Source organism: Dromiciops gliroides, chromosome 2, assembly GCF_019393635.1.
Source record: "Dromiciops gliroides isolate mDroGli1 chromosome 2, mDroGli1.pri, whole genome shotgun sequence".
Classification (NCBI taxonomy): Eukaryota; Metazoa; Chordata; class Mammalia; order Microbiotheria; family Microbiotheriidae; genus Dromiciops; species Dromiciops gliroides.
The window spans coordinates 396,081,178-396,103,794 of NC_057862.1; the positions used below are offsets into that span (position 1 = coordinate 396,081,178).

General features: G+C 46.4%; 1 protein-coding gene across 3 annotated transcripts in view; it reads left to right on the forward strand.

The window, feature by feature from the left end:
• The window catches only part of CDH22 (cadherin 22), a 108,339-nt gene that overhangs the window by 66,574 nt on the left and 19,148 nt on the right, over positions 1–22,617 (forward strand). For all 3 annotated transcript variants that reach the window (XM_043988807.1, XM_043988808.1, XM_043988809.1), the window contains exons 6-7: positions 794–1,047; positions 17,211–17,347. In XM_043988807.1, coding sequence (XP_043844742.1) covers positions 794–1,047; positions 17,211–17,347 — 391 coding nt within the window. The remainder of the gene's footprint in view (positions 1–793; positions 1,048–17,210; positions 17,348–22,617) is intronic.

The window sequence follows — 22,617 nt, forward strand, 5'->3', positions numbered from 1 at the left end:
AGAAAGCCTCTTCTACCCCCATATATCTCTCCTAGCACTTGTCACAGAGACTAAAATTCCATCATTGTTGTTGTTCCTTTGGGTGAAACCATTGTCTCTGGAAGGTCCCACTTAGCATCCACTGAGAGGGGTAAGAGATTATTAACCATTAGCATCCACAGATGAATTGGCTCAGAATGTCCAGTCACCAAGGAGTCAGAGCACAGCGTGGGTGAGATTTGAATGCACATATACAATCCTGGGGCCATCGATTGTTGGAACTGGAAGAGACCTTAGAAATCTTCTAGTTTAAACCTTTCATTTTATAGAGGAGGGAACTGAGGCCCAGAGAAGTGGTGATTTGCCCAGGGTTGAAGGTAATGGCAGAACTGGGATTATATCCCTGTTCTTTTGCTTCAAAGGTTGGTGCTCTGGGTCTGAGTGGGGGCCCTGAGCAGGAGCTCTGGATGCTCATATGGTTGGCATATGGGAGGGGAGATGAAGAAGAGGCCTAGTCCTGGCTTCTTCCCAGTCCCAGAGAAGGACCGTCCTTGATAGGCCTTCCCCAGCAAAGCCTGCCCTTTTTACAGTGCCTGATATTCTACTATTAATGTTGTACCTTTGACTTGTCCTTATCTCTAAAAGGCCCAAACAGGGCAGCACCGAGGGCCTAGGCCCTTGTCACTCCTGCATCACCCATTTATCCACTCATTCAGGGCACCATGGGAACCTCACCTCCTCCCTCAGTCCCAAGCTCCAAAAGTCCCCACTAAGGACCCAATCCCCTCTCACCCAGTCCCTCTCTGTATCCTAGCACCTGGACTTTGAGGCTCAGGCCACACATACAGTGGTGCTCGAAGCCTTGAACAAGTTTGTGGACCCACGATTTGTAGACCTGGGAACCTTCAGAGACCAAGCAATCATCCGCGTAACGGTGGTGGATGTGGATGAGCCTCCTGAATTCCGGCCCCCCTCTGGGCTCATGGAAGTACAGGAAGATGCCCAAATCGGCTCCATTGTTGGTGTGGTAACAGCGTTGGACCCTGATGCTGCCAACAGGCCTGTCCGGTGAGGCTCCCCTACCCTATCTGGGAACTGTTAGGGCTGCTGCCAACCCCGCCCCCCCCACAAGAGGCTCAAAGGAAGGAGAACACATCTCGTTGGGGAATGCCAGAAAGGGCATTCTGGAGGAAGTGGCACTGAATCTGGTTTCTGAAGGATACTAGACAACTAAATGACCCAGTGGATAGAGGGCTGGGCCTGGAATCAGGAAGATCTGAGTTCAGATCTGCCCTCAAACACTTACTAGCTGTGGGACCCTGAGCAAGTCACTTAACTTATCTACCTCAATTTCCTCAATTGTAAAATGGAGATAATTATAGTACCTACCTTTCAGGACTGTTGTGAGGATCAAATAAGATAATCTTTGTAAAGTGCTTAGCACCGTGCCTGGCACATAGTAGGTACTTAATAAATGCTTTTTTCCCTCCCCCTTCCCTCACTACTAGAGACTAGACTGGGTAAAGATGAGAACTAGTGAGAAAAGCGCATTGGATTGGAAGTCAGAGGACTTGGGTTTGAATATTGGCACTCCAGCTTCTCTCTGTATGGTGTGTCATCCCATCCTAGGACCTGAGTGACCCCACTGTGTGACCTCAAGCTACTTAGTTCTCCTCTCTGGACCTCAGTTTTCTCCTTTTTAAAATAAGTGGGTTGGCCTAAGTAATCTTTAAGGTCCCTTTCCTCATCATTCCCGGTTGGAGGGCACAATGTAGGCAAAAGCATGGAAGAAGGAAAGAACAGCAGTGAAAGGAATGTGAAAAGACCTATTTCATGGAAGTAGAGGATTTCTGTTCAAAGAGTATTGGGAAATATGTCTGCAAAGGGTGATGGTAGCCAGGTTGAGGAGGACTTTACATGCCAGGTTTAGGAGCTTCTTACTCTTTGGACAATGAGGTATCAGAGAAGGGTTCTACACAGGGAGATAATAGGGTTAATGGACATATATACCCCTTCTGGGACTAAGGTAGCCTTGCAAAGATATTGGCAATCTACCAGGCAGCCTGAATTCTTACCAGTCTCTCTTGATCTATCCCACCTTCTATGCATCGGCTTCCTTAGCTGTGAGCATCAAGAGCTAAAGTGACTGAATCAGTGCTTGGAGGATCGGGGCGGGTGGGAGGGGGGAGACTTTGTTTCAACCCAGTTTTCCCCCCTAACTTGATTTCATCCATGTTCTGGGTCCAGTTTCCTTGGTGGGGCTGAATAAGCCAGAGACAACAAAATATCTTGTGTATGACATACATAATCCTGTTTGCAGAAACCTGAACGCACTGTTTCTGCCAAAACTTGCTGCAGCTTTAGAATCTAGATTGTTGAACTAGAGAACGTCAGATGTCAGAGCTGGAAGGAACCTTTGAATTCTGAATGTCACAGCTAGAAGAAAGGTAGCTCTAGGTAGTAAAAAGAGCAAGGTCTGGAGGCAGAGTCAAATCCCAGCCCAGCTCCTTAAAAACTATAATAACAACTTATTAGCATGCAATCCTGAGCAAATCCCATCAGTGAAGCATAGATTTCTTAGCCTTTCTGGACTTCAGTGAACTCACCTATAAAAGGAAAAAATGTACTAGGTGGTTTCTTCTTTCAGCTTGAAATCCTGTGATCTTATGATCTTAGAACATAGAATATGAGATATTAGCACTGGAAGGGATCTTAGGATATAGAATAATAATAATAATAATAACAATAATAATATCTAACATTCATACATCACTGCAAGGTTTGCAGAACACTTTACAAATCTCATATTTTATCCTTACAATGACTCTATGAGGTATGTGCTCTTATTATCCTCATTTGATAGACGAGGAAACTGAAGGCAGACGGGTTAAAGGATTTGCCCGAGATCCCACAGCTAGTAAGCGTTTGAGTAGAGTCTAGATGCCAGACCCCACCCAGCTGTTTCATACAGTATTATAGTTCTAAAGAGACTTAGAGACCATTTTATTCTTAAATCCATTTTACAGATGAGGAAACTGAGGCCCAAACAATGAAATCGACTTGCCTGAGATCAAACAGTTACTTGGCCAGTCTGAAGGAAAACGTGATAGTGTGTGGGGCCTTCTGGCTTGAGGGCCAGCAAAGGAACGATAGCACACATGGCTACCCAACTGGAAACATAGTGAGAAAGACCATGGATGATGAACTATGGGTGCCAGAGAGGTGGTAGGACTTAAGTGGGTAGGGAAAGGAAGGACCCCAGTGGTGACATTAGGGTCTAGGATGGAACAAGTGGGCAGAGGGAGGAAGGAATCGTCAACTTCTAAGCACAAAGGAATATCCATCCTTAAGGAAAGATAAGGGCAGAATCATGTCTGTGTATGTGTTTGTGTGCACATGCACGCATGCGTGTGTGTGTGTGTGTGTGTGTGTGTGTGTGTGTGTGTGTGTATGTGTGTGTGTGTGAACTAGGAATGGGGATGGTGGAGACCAGCTCATTTATCCAGAGTCCCTCCCATCTTGTTTTCCTTCCTCCAGAGAACCCCCCTCCTGAGGCTGTGATTACCCTGGGCATACAAAAGCAGCTGGGAGGGGCTGCCAACTGGACTGAGTCACTCCAGGAGTGAGAGGGGGAATTGAAAAGCTGATTTGCCAAACAACAGTTCTCTGCAGTGGGTTTCTTTGCTGCAACCCAGGCCCCCTCTGCTGGCTTGGAAGCCTAAGAAAGGGAGACAAGTCTATAGGCTAGAGAAAAGCATGCACTGGGTTGGAGGAAAGGGTGCTTCCCTACCTGCCAGGCAGACCTCAGAATCTGCTCCAGGATGAATGAGTGAGATAGGCACAGATTGGGGAGTGCTAGGATGTGGTGAAGGAGATGAGCAGCAGGGGGAAGGGGAAATAAGGAACCGTCCCTCAGAGAGAGAGAGAGAGAGAGAGAGCGAGCGCGAGAGAGCGCGAGCGAGAGAGAGAGAGAGAGAGAGCATTATTCAGTAATTGAGAAGAAAAACCTACAACGGTATATACTGAAGGCACCTGCAGCAGACATCCATATGTGCTAGCACCAGTCACTCAATCACATGTCCATAAACGTCCATAGTCTCTGCTCTGCCATTAACTCACTATGTGATCTGGAAAATCTACTTCCTTTTTTTCTCTCTTCCCCTACTTGTAAAATGAGGAAAATGAAAGCAACGTGATGGCACAGGAAGCCAGCCTCCAAGTAGTTGGAAAGGCATGGGTTCAAATCCTGCCTCTGACACATAATGACTGGGTGACCCTGGGTAAGTCACTTAACATCTCAGTGAGTGACCCACACAGCTCTCTAAGACAATATGTTTAAAGGGAGTTTCCTTACTGGAGGTTTCTATGCCAAAGAAATCATAGATCTGGTCCCCCCCCCCAAATGAGATTAGACTAGATGAGACCTAAGCTCCATTCTAGTGCTGATGTCAGACTTGAATACAAGACTTGTGCACACAAACACATGTCCCCATCTTACTGTCCCCCTACTCCAGCAATGGCTGGAAACTAACAAACTCACTTGATGTCTCCAGGAGTTATTCGCCCATGGTAATGCAGGGATTGGACAGATATGCACAGATGTGCACACCTGTTTGTGCAGGGTTTGGTGAATCCATAAAGAACACCCTATATATGCTTCCCTCCCCCTTTCCAGGAATAAGAGGCCTATATATAGTCTGGGAAGTAAAGAATTCAGCTCAAGCTGGGAATGGATAGTCAGCAATCATGCCTATACACCTGCTTACCTGGCTATCCCTATTTACTCATATATTCCTTATCACAGCTCACATTCAGCACTTTTACTGTGTACAAAACACTTTATAGACATTAACTCATCTGATCCTCCCTGCCGCCCTGTGTGGCAGGAGGCAAGGCAGGGCAGGACAGGCATTGGCCTCTGAGATCTGTTCCCAGATCGCAGGATCTCAGAGTTCGAAAGAACCTCAGAGGGCATCTAACCCAACGCCTTATATCACCTCCAGAAGGTAATCAATGTAACATCCACTTGAAAACCTTCCCTGAGGCAGAGTCCTCATTACTTCTCAAGGCAGCCCAGTCTGCCTTGGGCTGCCCCAAATTTTAGGAAGTTTTCCCCTTAAACTGAGCTAAAAACCAACCCCTTTGCACCTTCCACTAATTTTCCCTAATTTTCCTCTCTAGGACCAAAAAACCCCAAACCCTAAAACCTAACCATGCCCCTCCAACTTCAGATGCTTGAAGACTATCATTATATCCATCTCATATCTTTTTTTCCAGGCTATGAAACATGGTCAGTCCTTCAAATCTCTAGACCTCAGTTTCCTTATCTGAACAAAGGGAGTTGCCACCCTGAGACTACATAATAAGCCCCATTTAAAAAAGAGGAAACAATCCCAGTGAGTTAAAAAGGACTTGTCCATGGCCGCAGGATTAGTAAATGGAAGAGCAGGGATTCCCAGTTTTAGAACCACACACTATGATTTCTGAGCACTGTGTAAGCTCTTTGGGTGCAGAGAATGTATCATTTTTTTAAAAATTGCAAGTGTAGAGCCCAGCACAGTGCCCTTCATAAAGTAAATGCTTAAGATGTTTGTTGAGTTGAATAGGATTTAGAGCCAAAAGGGACTTTTAAGATCATCTAATCCAAGCCCCTCAGGCAATAATCCTAGGAGTAGAAATGACTTGTCCAGGGCCACACAGGTACAAAAGAACAAAGTGGCATTCAAGCTCAGGTGCCCTGACTTCAAAGTCAGTGTTCTTTCCATTGTATTGCTTTATGCTATAGGAAAGGATAAAGACATACAGCCTTCTCCATGGATCCCTGGGAAAATAGCCAGCCAGCCCCCAAATGGAGGGAGCTCATTGAGCTCCGGGACTCTGGATGTCTTTGGTTCCTTTTCTTTTCTTTTCTTTCTCTCTTTCTTCCTTTTTTTGGTGGGGCAGTGAGGGTTAAGTGACTTGCCCAGGGTCACACAGCTAGTAAATATCAAGTGTCTGAGACTGGAACTGCACCACCTAGCTGCTCCCTTTGGCTGTCTTTGGAATGGAGTCCTTTGCCTTCCTTTCTACTCCCAGTTACCAGACCTGTTCTCAATTGCCTTCCCCCTTCTTCATTCTTGATCTCCTTTTTCTGAACCCAGTGGGAGAGGACCCCTGAACTCCCCATTTTTAAGAGAGGCCCTCTCCTATAGCCCCCAACATGGGGTAGATGAGAGTTGACTCTCTCTCTCTCTCTCTCTCTCTCTCTCTCTCTCTCTCTCTCTCTCTCTCTGTCACTCATACAAAACTACATACAAATATGCCACTCACATTCACACATACACACAAAGCTACACACAAACATGCCTCTCTCTCTCTCTCTCTCTCTCTCTCTCTCTCTCTCTCTCACACACACACACACACACACACACACACACACACACTGGCTGTCACAAAGCCTAGGCTCAGCAGCATTGACTGTGACCTAGGCCTCTGGCAGTCAAGTTGCTGTCCTTGGGAACACCTGGCTCTCACTCTCCAGCCTGGGATTCCCTCCTCCTTTCCTTCCTCCCTCCCTCACTCTGTCTCCACATTATTTACTTACAGAGGGAACAAAAGAGCCAAGAACTGAGAACAAACAGCCTCTGAAGGCTGAGGAGGCAGAAAGAAGAGAAAAGAGGACTGTCAAGGGAGTGAGGGAGGAGAGGGGAGGACAAAGAAGAGGAATGAGGAGAAAATATAGGAGAGGAGGAAAGGGAGAGAGAGAGGAGGCAAAGGGAAGAAGGGGAGGAGGAAAAGAGGAGAAAGTGGGAAGGATGTAGAAAAAAGGAGAGGAGAAGAGGGGGAGAAAGGGAAAAGAGAGGAAGAGAGAATAGGGAGGAAGTGGGGGATTGGAAGGAGAAGGAAGAGAGGAACAATGACGAAAGGAGAAAAGAGGGAGAGAAGAGGAGAGAGGGAAACAATGAGAAGGAAGGAAAAGGGGAAAGGAAGAGAAGAGGAGAAAGAAGGAAGGAGACAAAAAGGAAGGAAGACAGGAGGAAGTGGAGAAAGAGAGGAGAATAGGAAGTGGTGGGTGAAGAATAGACAAAGGAGAAGCAAGGGAGGACAGAGAGAAAAGGGAGAGTAAGAGAAGTGGAGAGTAGGAGAAAAACAAGAGAGGGGAGAAAAAAGCAAAGATAGGCAGAGAAGAGAGGAAAAGCAGGAGAATGAAAGTAGAAGGAAGGAGATGAAGAGAAAGGGGAGGGAGGCAGCTAGGTTACACAGTGAATAGAGCACCAGCCCTGAATTCAGGAGGACTGGAGTTCAAATCCAGCCTCAGACACTTAACACTTACTAGCTGTATGACTCTGGGCAAGTCACTTAACCCCAATTGCCGAGAGAGAGAGAGAGAGAGAGAGAGAGAGAGAGAGAGAGAGAGAGAGAGAGAGAAAGAGAGAGAGAGAGAGAGAGACAGAGAGAGAGAGAGAGAGAGAGACAGAGAGAGAGAGAGAGAGAGAGAGAGACAGAGACAGAGACAGAGAGACAGAGAGACAGAGAGAGAGAGAGAGAGAGAGAGAGAAAGGGGAGGAAGAGAGTGGGGAGGAGGAAAAGAAAGGGGAAAGGAGATAAGCATATAAGGGGGTAGGTAAAGGGGAGTAGAGGAGGAAGCCTAGTGGCAAGGGATGAGAAAGAGGAAGACAAAGCGGAGAGGAAAGGGGAAAGAGGGCTAAGACAGAGGGAGAAGGAACAGGAGGAGTGGGAAGATAAAAAAGAGAAGGGAAAGAGAAGTACAAAGAAAAGAAAAAGGAGGGAGGAATATAGGGAGAGGGAAAAGAGGTAAACACTTTCCCTTCTTTGGGCCTCAGTTTCCTTCTCTTGTAAAATGAAAGGTTCTACTAGAACGCTCTTTAAGGCTCCTTTTAGCTTTGAAAGTCTATGTTCTTTATTTTTAGATCTCTTTTAGCTCTAAATCTCTAAATGATCTCCGAGGACAGGGAGACCACCCAGAGAGGCAATCATCAGCTGAGAGGCATATCCAACTTACCAACTAGGAGTTATTAACTTGGACTTCTCTGGTGAGGCCAGTCACCCAACCTATTCCTTTCCCCGCTGAATTAACCTTTCCTGAACTGGCTTCCTGTACCCAGCTATAGCATCATCTCAAGACCTATCCCATTCCCATCAAATTCAAGCATCTTGAGATGAACAAGCTACTTCCCCCTATGAATTTAGTTTCCCCATCTGCAAAATGAAGGAATTGGACTCCAATTGGTCTCCAAAGCCCCTTCTAACTCTCATTTGAGAAGGTAGATGAGCAGGGTTTAGGGGCAGGGAAGATAGTAAAGCAGCACTACAAGCCCAGTTTATTAAGGTCTTCCTAGTCCTCTTTCCTCCCAAGAAAAAAAATACATTGGCTCCGGTAGATTGGCTAGGATGTACTTTCTCCCTCATCTGGATTCCCATTATTCAGCTTGTGTCCTGCAGTTATCACCTTCTGCTTGCTGTTATAGTTGTGTCCCTGTTCTTTCTCCCCCACTAGACTATATAGTGTGGAAGGGACTAGGTCTTGTTTCTCATTTATGTTCCATGATCTCACCAAGGACAAAGATTCAGGGAAGGCATCACACAGTGTCAGAGGTGGAAGGGACAGAGCTGAGAGGGACCTTAGCAACCATCTCATTCAGCCCCTTCATTTGCAGAGGAGAGAGCTGAGGCCGGGAGAGGGAAAGAGACTTGTCCAAAGGTCACTCAAGCTAGTTAAAGTTGGGACCAGAAGCCGGGACTCCTTATTCAGCAGTCAGTAGCTCTTTCCACTCGGCCTCGCCACCTCTGTGCAGGCTCAGTGAAGCGTCTTTTGCATGGCTGTCGGATGGTGCTAATTAAGCAGCTTGGCTGGACGTGGGTTGACACAGGCCGGGCTGGTTGGGCTGGGGCCCAGTCTCAAGAACTGGCTGGGCTCCGCTTTGATGCAGCTGGCCTCCCTGGAGATCGGGCAGGGACTTCAGTCCCCAAACACAGTCTGGTCGGGTAGGTGGAAGCGGCGGGCATTGGGCTGCAGGCTCTCGGCTCTGGCTCTGGCTCCCCACTCCCCGCCCCCAGCCTCCCGCCTTTCCGGGCCCGCTTTGTCCGGGCCCACACAATAAACCGCTTGTTGGGCCCGAGGCGCGCGCCCTTTGTCTGGGCCGCGAGCTGCTGGGGGGGAGGGGAGGGGGGACCGGGCTCCCCACACTCCGGGTCTGGCTTTATCAGCTCTTGGAAGACGTTGGCTGGAACGCAGCCTCCGCCTTGTTCGGGCCGCCGGAGACATGTGTTAGACACGGGCCCGCGCCGCCCCCGCCGCACAAAGGCAGGAGGGAGCCGGGAAGGAGCCGGAACAAAGGGCTTTTTTCACGCGGCAATTGAAAAGCTGCAGACGAACAAACCCTGGCGCTGGCCAGGCTGCCGAGCGGGAAGGGCCGAGGGATGCAGCCTTGGGAGAGCAGACGGCCGAGTGGCCGTCTGCTAGATGGCCCCTGGCCCCCGATCCCCCGGTGCTGCGATGACAAGAGGAGAAGAGGAAGGAGGAGGGGGAACAGGAGGAGAAGGCAGGGAGCGAGGGGAGCTGGAGCGATGGCAAGGATGATGCACTGGAGGCCTAGGGCCTGACTCACTCACTATCAGTGCCCTGCCCCCCAGTCACCTACTGTGTGAACTCAGGCCAGTCAGGGCACTTTACCCTCTCAGTCTCCACATCCGTAAAACGAGGAGAATGGACCAGATGAGCCTTAAGTCCCGACACTTCTAAATCCTATAAAACCTCTCAAGAATACTGAGACCTGGGGGCAGCTAGGTGGCAAAGTGGATAGAGCACTGGCCCTCGAGTCAGGAGGACCTGAGTTCAAATCCGGCCTCAGACACTTAGCACTAACTGTGTGACCTTGGGCTAGTCACTTAACCCTCATTGTCCAACCAACAAAAACAAAAAACAAGAATACTGAATCCTCTCACTAAATGGGACATTTCCAACCATTTCTCTAGACCTTAGACGAAAGGGAAAGGATGGGAGATCCCCAAGTTTAGATCTGAGAAGGCACCTTAGAGGAAGGGACCTAGGCCAACTGCTTCATTTTGCAGGGGAAATAAGCCCAGAAAAGTGAAATAAGCGTCGTGCTTGAAGTAGCAAGTGGTTAAGTAATAACCGGAAAGGAAGAGTTAAAGGAATAGTTGTTAAGAGTGTAGCTAGAACAAAGAATAGAGTAAGGAGACTAGCATGAAGTGCTGGTGGAGTAATCACATCCATTACTCTTGTTTATACCCAGTATGATCCTTCAGATGGGCCTTTCTATTGTTCCTCCTACTCAGCAATGCTCCCTGCCTCTGTCTTTGCACTGGCTGCCCCTGAGCCTAGAATGCACTCTTTTCTTAACCTTCCTCTGAGATTTTCTAGTCTCCTTCAGGATTCAGCTTAAGCACCTCATGAGGAAGACGGTTTTTTTCCTCCCCAGCTCCCAGCTTTCCATCCTCCGCAGCTGTTCTCTCCCCCCATTCCACTAGTAACTATTGTGCATATATGTATGCATGTGGATCTTGTCTCTTCCTTCAATAGAATGCGTGTTTCTTGAGGGCAGGGACTGTTTAACTTTTGCATTTATATGCCCATCACTTGGCAGAGTGCCAAGTGCCATAGCAGGCACTTGACAAATGTTTGACCATTGATTGATTAATGCTATGATCAATCAGCTCACAAATCTAGACTTTTCTGCAAGCCCTACCTGTTTTTAAGGAGGAGTTCCATTCGTTTCAACAAACATTTGTTATGCCACCTACTCTGTGGAGGAGACCTTATTTGAATGTTCCACTGGCATCTCAAAGTCTACATGTCCAGAATGCATCATTATCCCTGATAAACCTTCTTCTCTGCCTCACTTCCCTATTTAAATTGATATCTGGCAGCCAGGCTTAATACCTGAGTCATCTTTGACTCTTCCCTCTCCAGCCCTCACATCTAGTCAGTTGTCCTGCCCTATTGATTCCATCTCCATCCACTTTTCTCCCCTCACAGTGACCCCATACTTGTCCATACCAACATCCCCTTTCCCTGGGGCTGTTAGAAGAACCTCTTAAAACTGATCAGCTTTCAGGTGCCCCTCAACCTCCCAGTACTATCCATCTTTCAGGCAGCTGCCAAAACCATCCCTAAGACACACATTGTTTCATTATTCACTATTTCACTAATTTTAGAATTATGCTAAGAAATAATTCCAGTGCTAGGAACATGCCTCAAGGAGGTCAAAGATGTAAAGGTCCCAAATCTGACTATTTCAATCTCCCGATCAAAAACTTTCTGTGACTCCTTATTGCTCATAGGAGAAAAGATATACTGAGCTTAGCATTTAAAGCTCTCCACAATATGGTTGCAGCCTGTGTTTAGCACTTTATTCAGCCTGAGTCCTTTTTGTGCATTGTACATTCTAGCCACAGGACCAGAAGCCATTCTCCAAACTCAATATCCCATCTCCTGCCTCTCTTCATTCACATGTGAATACCTTTCCTCATAGCTGGAATGCACACCTTCTACCTCTTAGCCTTTTAGAAGTCTCCTCAAGGCTTAACTCTGATGGTACCTCTGCCCTGACAGCCTTCGCTTCCCCACTCCCCAACCTCACCCCATTGAAAGTATTCTCTCCCTCCTCAAATTATCTTAGGTCCCCTTTGACTCTAGTTCTCATCACACTCTATACTTCATCATACACATTGTATGATTCTTTAAGCTTCTTGAGGTCAGGGACTGTGTCATTAAAAAAAAAATCTATCCCCAGAATCTGGCACAGTGCATCCTTGCACATAGGCACTTAAACATACATTTTTTTGAACTGGATTAGACATAAATTAAAATACAAGGGAGCCAAACAAATTCTGTGTTATGGAAGGGAGGGAAGGAAAATACTTCTAGCCAGGAACCAGGAGAGGCTTCCTGGAGATGGTAAATGGATACTGAAGGATATGTAGGATCACCAGGGAAAACAGAGGAAATGGCAAATGGTTGAAGGAGTTTGAAATCTCGATGTTCATTTTCATCCTTATCAAAATGGTCTTTTTCAGTTGTTAGGGGGTCAGATGGGGAAGAGAACAGTTTGCTTTGGGTCTGTCACTTCCCCTTTCTGAGCCCTAATCTACTCTGTAAAAAGGAGTTAGAAGGGGCAGCTAGGTAGCGCAGTGGATAAAGCACCAGCCCTGGATTCAGGAGGACCCGAGTTCAAATGTGGCCTCAGACACTTGACACTTACTAGCTGTGTGACCCTGGGCAAGTCACTTAACCCTCATTGCCACTTTAAAATAAAAATTTAAAAAAGGAGTTAGACCAAATAATAGGTCAGGTCCCTTCCAGGGACGATGTGGTACTTTTTGGGTGTCCTCCCTGCTCTAGCATCTCACATGCTCTATTATGACCATTCCAGGACTTTCATTCTGTATTCCAAGTTTCTTTCCAGTTATGTGTATCTATAATTTGGTGATTTGCTCGATCTAACCACTTAATGAAAGCTGGGCAGTGTGGTATAGTAGACAGAGCTTTGGATTTAGAGCCAAGAGAGATCTGTTTTCAAATCCCACCTCACACACTAGTGAGCTATTTATCTTAGAGAAAATTGAATAATTGAATACCTTCTCTGAGCCTCAGTTTCCTCATCTATAATCTGGGAATACTAATATTTCCCTAACAATCTTTCAGGAATTGTTGTGAGCACTTTTTGAGCCTTCAAGTGCAGTAGAAATGTGATTATTTTAGTCCAGAATCATGTAGCTCACATTTCTAAGTGCCTTAAGGCTTACAACAGGATTTCCCCACAGCAATCCTGTGAGATCGTTCATACAATTATATATTTTTTTTAAAGTTTAGTGACATCTTTTGTTTTTATATCACCTTTATTCCTAAACATATCCCCATCTGATCTCCCCAGTCATATCTTGTTACAAAGAATATAAAGGAAAGAGGAGGAAAAAGCAGTTCAGCAAAACCAACTACCCCATCAAATAGGCCTGACAATATATTTGGGGTTCCACACCCATAGTCTCCCACCTCTGCAAAGAACAGAGGGAGGCTAATTTTCTCATCTCTTTCTCAGGCCAATTCTCAGCATTAAGTTTTGATTTTTGTTACTGTTCTTTCCATGGACTCTGTTGTAGTTATTTGATTATATTGTTCCTGCTTTATATGAGTTCAACTAAATCTGTCTGTGCTTTTCTTAAATTTTCCTTATCTTTCCTATGGTACACTTTTAGTCTATTACATTCATATCCTGTGATTTGTTTAGCCATTCCCTAATCAATGGCTATTAACTACAAAAAGTACTATTATAAATATATTGGTATACATGGGACCTTTCTTTCTTTGACCAACCCAGGGTATATTCCTAACAGTGAAATTTTGTCATTTTCTGAGCATAAATCCAAAATGAGTGACATAATGATATGATAGCACCTAATATGTGCTGAGCACTGGGGAGACAAAAAAAGGGCAAAAATAGGCCCTTCTCTCGAGGAGCACACAAACAACATGCAAACAATTATGTACAAACAAGGTGTATACACATACCCATATCCATGAAAAATTGCAGATAATCTCAGAGGGGAAGCACTAAGATTAAGGTAGACTGGGCAAGACTTCTTGCAGAAGGTAGGACTCATTTCAGACATGGGGGACAGTAGTGAAAGTACACAGAGTAAGGAGATAGGGAGAAGAAAAGGGGGAGAAGAAGAAAGGGAATAAGTATTTATTAAGCACCTACTGTTTATCAGTCACTGTGCTTAACAGTTGACAAATATTATCTCATTTGATCCTCATAACAACCTTACCTCAGTAGGTACTATTATTATCCTTATTATGCCATTGAGGAAACCAAGGGAGATAGAGGTTAATAGGGTCACACAACTAGTAAATGTCTGAGGCTGGCTTTGAACTCGGCTTTTCGTGGCTGTGGGCCTCTTGTCCTAGTCACTGTATTGCCTATCTGCCCCTTGATGTAAGGGGCAGCAAAGAGGGCAGAGCCATTGGATGATAGACTACGTAAGAGGAATAAGGTATAAGAATACTGGAGAGAAGGGCAGCTAGGTGGTGCAGTAGATAGAGCACTGGCCCTGGATTCAGGAGGACCTGAGTTCAAATCCATCCTCAGACACTTGCCACTTACTAGCTGTGTGACCCTGGGCAAGTCACTTAACCCCAATTGCCTCACACATACACACACAAAAAGAATACTGGAGAGATGGGGGAAGGGGTCAGGGGAGCAGGTTATGAAGGGCTTTAAAAGCCAGACCAAAGATCTTATATTTGGTCCTAGAGGTAGTAGGGAGCTATTGGAGTTTATTGAATTGGGGGATGATATAGTCAGACCTGTACTTTAGGAAGATCACTTTGATAGATGAATGGAGGATGGACTAAGAGCAAGGAGACACTTCAGGAAGGGAAGCCGACCAGAAGGTTATTATAGTAGTCTAGGCATGAGGTGAGATGGGCCTGAACCAGGGCTGTGGCATGATCAGAGCAGAGATGGGGGCATATATGAGAGATATTGCACATGGTAAAATTGACAGGGACTGGGCAACAGCTTGGATGTAGGGGATGAAAGAGAGGGAGGAGTTAAGGATGACCCCTAGGTTGTGATCCTGGGTGACTGGGAGGATGTTAGTATTCTTGACAGCAAAAAGGGAGTTAGGAAGAGGGGGAAGTTTTTGAGGAAAGATAATGAATTCAGTTTTGGACAGGATAAGTTTAAGATGCCCTTGGGACGTAGTTTGAGATGTCCAACAGACAGCTGGAGATGCAAGATTGAAGAAGTTAGGGCTGGAAAGTAGATCTAAGAATCACCAGCATAGAGATGATAATTGAATCTGTGGAAGTTGGTGAGACCACCAAGGGAAATAGTATAGAGGGAAAAGTGAAGAGGGCCCAGGACAGAACACTGGGGGAATACCCACAGTTAGTGGACATGGATGAAGATCCAGCCAAGGAGATTGAGAATTAGCCTTCCTGAGACTTCCAGAGACTCTGGATGTTAAGTGACCTACCCAGGTTCATTCAGCAAGTAAATGGTAGAACCAGATTTTAGAACCATAGAACCACATGTAGAACTGGGATTTTAATCCAGGTTCCTGATGAGTCTAGCTTTTCTCTCACTGTATTCTGCTGCTTCTCAGAAGCCCATTATACACTAAGCAAGGCATATCTGGGGGACATCCCTGCTCCCTCATTCCTATCTCCCTCCCCAACAGATCCCTTGGATCTCAGCAGCCTCCATTCTTTATCCTGCTCCACAGAATGAGGGGAACCTCTAGGAGGGAGAGGGTCCTGTACTCAAGCTAACTAGAGGCAGCCAGTTGAGAGCTGGTAAAATCTTGGGGGTGCAAATTGTTCAATGAGTCAGTAGCTTGTAAGAGGGGAGGAAGGAGAGGGAATTCCCTTTCTGGATTCTTCCAGAATGGAAGAAATTGGAAGGCAGAAGCAGTGGGGAGAAGTGGACAGAGGACTAGACTTGAAGTAAGGAAGACCTGGGTTCAAATCCTACCAGAAACACTTACTGACTGTATAACCCTGGGCAAGTTACTAACCTCTATAGATCTAGGTTTCTTCATCTATAAAATGAAGGGATTGGATGTGTCCTTTAAGGCCTCCTTTTATTGGGGGGAAGGAAAGCAATTGGAGTTAGACTTGCCCAGGATCACACAGCTAGTAAGTGTCTGAGGCCAAATTTGAACTCAGGTCCTCCTGACTTCAGGGTTGGTGCTCTATCCACTGGATCACCTTGCTGTCCCTAAGGCCTCTTTTGTTTGTTTGTCTGTTTTTGTTTTGCATGGCAATGAGGTTACGTGACTTGTCCAGGGTCACACAGCTAATAATCGTTAAGTGTCTGAGGTCAAATTTGAACTTGGGTCCTCCTGAATCCAGGACTGGTGCTCTATCTATGGCACCACCTAGCTGCCCCCCCCCAAGATCAAGGCTTCTTAAACTATGGGTTGAGATCCCATATGGGGTCGAGTAACTGAATGTGGGGTTTGAGAAAAATTTGGCAACAGTAAAGGGTTGGGGGCAGCTAAGTGGCATAGTGGATAAAGCACCGGCCCTGAATTCAGGAGGACCTGAGTTCAAATCGGGCCTCAGACATTTGACACGTACTAGCTGTGTGACCCTGGGCAAGTCACATAACCCTCATTGCCCCGCAAAACTAAAACAAAACAGTAAAGAGTTCCATATGCCTATTTTATATACCTGTATACCTGGGGTCACGTAAAAATTTCTTGGGCGAAAAGGGGTCTCAAGTGGGAAAAGTTTAAGAAGCCTTGCAGTAGACAATGTTCTAGCCTCACCATCTCGAACTGATTCTTCCCTCCTCCCTATCTCGGCCTGTTGACTCTCTTAATCTCTCTTGAACCCCTACAACTCTCTAGAAATAGTTCAGGGCTTCCACTCACCTCAGATAAGTCCTGGATTTCTAGGGACAGCCTGAACCTTTCATCCCCTAGAGACTACCTTGAGCCCCATACTCCCTTTTTTTTTTTTTTTTTTTGTGGGGCAATGAGGGTTAAGTGACTTGCCCAGAGTCACACACAGCTAGTAAGTGTCAAGTGTCTGAGGCCGGATTTGAACTCAGGTCCTCCTGAATTCAGGGCCGGTGCTTTATCCACTGCGTCACCTAGCTGCCCCCCCCCTACTCCCTTAAGGACCATCCTGCCGACCATCCAGGGGATCTCCTGAGACTCTCCAGCACTTAGCACAGTCTCTGGCTTATAAAAGGTGCTTATTAAGTATTTATTGATTGACTGACTGAAAACTACCCTTATCTTAAGTACCCTGAAACAAGCTGTTGGGGGGACCTCCTACAAGTTGGGACACTTGGGATTGTAGATGAAGTCATCTTGATGAGGGTGGGGTGGGAGAGCTGGGAATAGAATGAAGCATGGATAAAAGAATTATAGATTTAGAGCTGGAAGGGACCTTGTAGGTCATCTAGTTCAATCCCTCCATTTTACAGGTGGGGAAAGCAAGGCTCAGAGAGGTTGTGACTTGATCAGAATTCAAATCCAGGCCTTCCAGATTCAAAGTCCAGAACTCTATCCACTACAGTACAGTGCCTCTCAGACAGGTTGAGTTGGTGGGGAAGGAGGGAGAAAAGGGGATAGGTGGCCTGGGGCTGAGCCTCCTCCATCCTATTCCCAACAGCTTGCCTTCTCGTTCCCCTGGGGTGGGTGTACAGGGGCCCAGAGCCACTGCTCAGTCCTGCCTCTTCGTGGGCCCCCAGGTATGCCATCGACCGTGACTCAGACTTGGAGCAGATCTTCAACATTGATGCTGACACTGGTGCCATTGTGACAGGCAAGGGATTGGACCGGGAGACAGCAGGCTGGCACAACATCACTGTGCTGGCCATGGAGGCTGGTGAGTGGGGCAGGGTTGGGGGAGGGAGGGAGGCTTATAGTCCTACAGATGCCTACAGATCCAGTTCTCTTGGATACCTCCAACCCCACTCCAAGCCACCTCTTGGTAGCAGATAGCTTTCTCTTGTTTTCACTAAATGACAACATTGGTTAGATGCCACCCACACCACCCCTCCTGTGCATCTGGGTCCCAAATCCTGCCACATCCTCCCCTCCTCCCAGCTTTTCCTAGAACATTTTCTGCTCTCTGCTATTACTTACTACTTGCATTACCTTGAGAATTCCCTCCCCAAACTCCCTTAGAATAGCCTTGGGCCACCAATTCCCCATGGGTTCTCTCCAGAGCCCTGCATTCCCTAGAGACCTTCCTTCCCTCTTTCCAAACCAAGCAGCCATCCCCCACTGAGATCTGATGAGCCCAAGTGTCAGAAGGGGTCCTCTTATCATTTACTAATTGCTAATTAAACAGACCTGTCTGAAAAACCGGGCCAGATTTCCTACTGGGGGAAAGAGAAGGTAGAGGAAGAGAAGGGTATCCTTCCTTTAGCCCCCATTTTCCCTTAATCAAGTATCAATGGGGGTCCAATTGTCTGCCCCACTTTCTCAGGACATACCAGAATCCTTAACCCTGAGCTGAGTCAGGGCCCTGCGACAGACGGCTATTGTCAGAGTGCAGAAGGTTGAGCTGAAGAGAATGCAGAATACAGGATGATTTAGCTGACGTGGATGCTAGCTGTACATGCAGAGTTTCATGACGAGCCTCTGTAAAGAACTGTAGTGGAAACAGGAGACCCCGGCTAGTGGATAGTGGGTCTGGACCCCAAAGACTCCCTGTACTGTGCTCATGGGGCACCCCTGCCGGCTAAGGGCCCAGAAACCTTTGCAGGGTTAAGAGATATTCTGTTGCGGATCTGAAAAACAGCTCACATTTCTCTTGTGAGCTAAGGTTTACAAAGCATGTTCTCGTAACAAACAGCACTATGGAGTGGATAATGCAAGTATCATCATCCCCATTTTGCAGATAAAGAAACAGAGTCCCAGAGAAGTTACGTGACTTTCATAGGATTGTACAAGCAGCAGCATCAGAGTCCAGTGAAAAGAGAGTTGGATTTGGGGTCAGATGACCTGATTTCAAATCTTGGCTTTTCTATGGTATGTGGACAGCTGTGTGCAAGTCATTTAATCTTTCTCTGCTTCAGTTTCCTCATCTATAAGATAGAGGATTGGGGTAGCTAGGTGGGGCAGTAGAGAGAGTGCCAGATCAGGAGCCAGGAAGATCTGAGTTCAGATCTGCCCTCAGACAGTTATTGGCTGTGTGACCCTGGGCAAGTCACTTAACCCTGTTTGCCTCAGTTTTCCCATTTCTCAAATGATCTGGAGAAGGAAATGACAAACCACTCCAGTATCTCTGCCAAGGAAACCCCAAATGGGGTCACGGAGAGTGGAACATGACTGAGATGACTGAACAAAGATAGAGGGTTGGACTACATTTCTTCCAAGGTCTCTTCTTCTAATTCTATGATCCTTTTAGTATTATTGTTGTTGTTATTATTATTATTTTGCCATCCACCAGATGGGCCTTGCAGTTTGCAGTGAATCTGTCTTCTGTTAGGAAAGTCCCTTGTTTCCTGAGCCCAGGCCCCTGACCCTTTGGTCACCCCAGAGGAGAAAGCTTATAAAGCCTCATTTAGCAGGAAAGGCTTCAAGCCGCAGGCTCCAAAGCCCCCATTTAAGAGAACAAGATCCCTGACCAATCTGACCTCCCTTCAGAGGGAGTTAGAGAAACTTCTCCTTGGGGAGGCCCAGCTTTCCTGCCCCTTCCCCCAGCTCAGTCCAGCCCCACTGCCCCAGCCCTGGGCCCAGTTAAGTCCCTCTGCTGAAGTTCCCTCTGTTGCTTTCAACTCCAGTTTAAAAGGAAATACAAAGGAAGAGCAAACCTCTGGGCTGCTGCTATGAGCGCCTTTGAATCCACTCCTCCTGGGGCATGAAAGGAAAAGAACAAGCAGTAACAGAGAAAGTGGCCGAGAAGCTGGGGAGGAGAGAGGAGCAAGCCCCCCCCCACCTCCAGTACTCCCCAGGAGGCAGCTGAGGCCTCAGGCGAGGGAGAGACGAGAAAGAGACAGACAGACAGACAGACAAGGACAAAGACAGACATAGAGAGAGAGAGAGAGAGATACAGACAGAAAGAGACAGAGAGATAGAGACAGAAAGAGACAGAGACAGAAACAGAGAGAAAGAGACAGAGACAAAGATAGAGAGGTAAATAGAGACAGATAGAGACAGAGACAGAGACAGAGACAGAAAGAGACAAAGAAATAGAGATAGAGACAGAGACAGAAACAGAAACAGACAGAAACAGAGACAAAGAAATAGACAGAGATAGAGACAGACAGAGACAGAAACAGAGCGAAAGAGACAGAAACAAAGAAAGAAACAAAAATCTGAGGGTCATTAGCAACACCTTCCTTCTTAGCCCCAAAGACCACCCCCCACCACTAGCCTACTGTACTGTCTCTTATTCTACCCTTATCAATTCATTTCTTTGGGATTTTAAAATGAGAAGGAATCAAAATAGTATTGAGTCCAACCTTTCATTTTACAGGTGAGAAAGTTGTTCCAAAGAAAGAAAGTGACTTACCCAAAGTCATACAGGAAAGAGCAGAGCTGGTACTTAAACCCAGAGCTTGCTCTATTAAACCATGAGAAAGAAGGAAACTAACATTTATTAAGCACCTGCTATGTGTCACCCACTGGACTAAGTGCTTTGCAAATATGATCTCATTTGATCCTCACAACAACCCTGGGATATAGATGCTATTATTATCCCCATTTTGCAGCTGAGGAAACTGAGGTAAACAGAGGTTAAGTGACTCAGGATTATATAGCTAGTAAGTGTCTGAGGCTGGCTTCCAACTCAGGTCTTCCAGACTCTACACCCAGTGCTCTATGCACTGTACCACCTAGTTTCTTCTGAATTGAGTTGAACTGAACTGAATTAAACAGAAAAGGACCTTAGAATATAGAAAGCTAGAGCTGGAAGGGACCTTAGAAACCATCTGATCCAGCTCTCTAATTGGATAGATGAGGCCTATAAGGATAGGGTTAGTCATGGAAGCCTTCATAGAGAAGGGGTTGGGGTGCGCTCTGTTGGAAGCCCAATGACCAGAGCCCAGCTTCCCCCTGGGTAGTGATTGTGACAGCCCCACTGGATTTAGAGTTAGAGTTACTGGATTCAAATCCCATCTCAGACATTACCTATGTGGCCTTGGGTAGATCATTTCACTTCTCTTGGTGGAGTTGGACTCAGTGGCCTCTAAAGTCCCTCAAAGCTCCAAATCTATGATCCTATTTTCCAATGACTTGGAGTCACCATCTTTGTTGTTCAGTTGATAAAATGCCCTCCAGACCCAGGGCATTGAGCTGGGAATTCTTCTGTTTAAATCAGCACTTACGCAGTTCTTATTCTCCTCCGCAGAGCATTTTTAGAAACCCCAGTCTCCAGGAGAGCTGGATTCTGATGGCTTTTTGTAAAGTGCTTAGCCAAAGGGAGCCCTGCTTTTCTAGGGCATCCCAAAACCAGATTCACAAAATCCAGGAGGGTTGGGTTACTGTATAACATGGACTCCTTATTCCATTAGAGGGTCAAATCAGGTTTCTAAACACAACTCCATACAGTAGCTGCCTGATAAACTGCTGTGAGTAAAAGTAACCCCTTAACATCTGTAGTTATTAATTTTCATCAAAGAGAAAAGTACAATCCCCCCCCCACCCCTCCTATCTACAGCTGCATTTCATCTTCCTTTGATCTCTGGAAGTAGGCAGTTTAGGGACTAGCATAGATTGACACCTGAGGAAACTGAGGCCCAGAGAGGGGCAGCAACCGACCCAAGGTTACACTTGGAGGCTGGCTCAGAGCTGGCGCTCAATGCCAGTTCTGACTAAGCAGAAGCCTCCTCGGGAGCTTAAACATAGGGGACATTCTGGGGGTCAAGGTAAGAGTCATAGGGAGATCCAGGATATTTCTAGTCCCTGCTCTGATAGTAATGTCAGACAACTCTGACCTTGATCTACTACTACTAATAATAACAGCAACAATAACAACTGATGTATATGGAGGCTTTAAGGTTTACAATGCACTTTACATGTGTTATCTCCTAAGAACTAGAGCCAGGCTTCTTAATGTTGTTTGCATCATGGTCCCTTTTGGCCATCTGGTGAATTTTATAGGCCCCTTCTCATTATTTAGTTTTTTAGATACATAAAACAAAATACACAGGATTACAAAGCTGTATTGAAATACACTTATCAAGATATTTTCCCCCGGGGCAGCTAGGTGGTGCAGTGGATAGAGCACCGGCCCTGGAGTCAGGAGTACCTGAGTTCAAATCCAGCCTCAGACACCTAACACTTACTAGCTGTGTGACCCTGGGCAAGTCACTTAACCCCAATTGCCTCACTTAAAAAACAAAAACAAAACAAAGATATTTTCCCCCATCTAAGTTCATGGGTCCTCTGAAATCTAGCTACAGATTTCCTCCTTCACCCCCCCACCCCTATTAAGAACCCTTGCACTGTAAATATTATCCTTACTTTGCAAATGGGAAACCTGAGGCTCAGAGAAAATACATTTATTTCATTTCTCTGGACCTTGGTTTTCCTCCTCCAACAAATGGGGGGAGTGTTTTACTAGATGATCTCTGAGGTCCCTTTCAGCCCAAAGATTTCATGTTCCCAAGTCCCTTTCAGTTCCTACAGCCCTGTTCTAAGGTCCCTTTGAGCTCAAACATTCCCTGTTCTGTGTTTTAAGACTCCTTCCAAGCTACACATTCTATGGTCTAACATTTTGCGTTCTAAGGCTCCTTCAAACCTTGACATTCTGAGAATTCTCTATTTGCTCACTTCATCGGGCTGGCGGGAACAGGGCGTTCCTGGCATGGGGTTGGGGGAACCAATGAAGAGAGCTGGCTGGACCTGGAGGGGGAGGCTAGCAGGGGTGGGGGTGCTAGTTCAGCCAGCCAGGCTTTCTCTCTTTCGGCAAACACAAGGTGACAAGAATCAGAGGGGAAATATTTATACACAGCAGCTAAGATTTCCGAACAAGTCAGTAAGTGTTGCAGTTCCCCTCCAGCAGGGCCGCCTGTCATAGTGGATTACCTCAAAGGCCTGTGGAGTCGCTTAGTATTCTGACTTCCCTCCGCCAGTAACTTCTGAGTCATCCATTCTGCCCATCCAGACGCTCCTTCCACTGACATTATCTTTAACGTTTTGTAA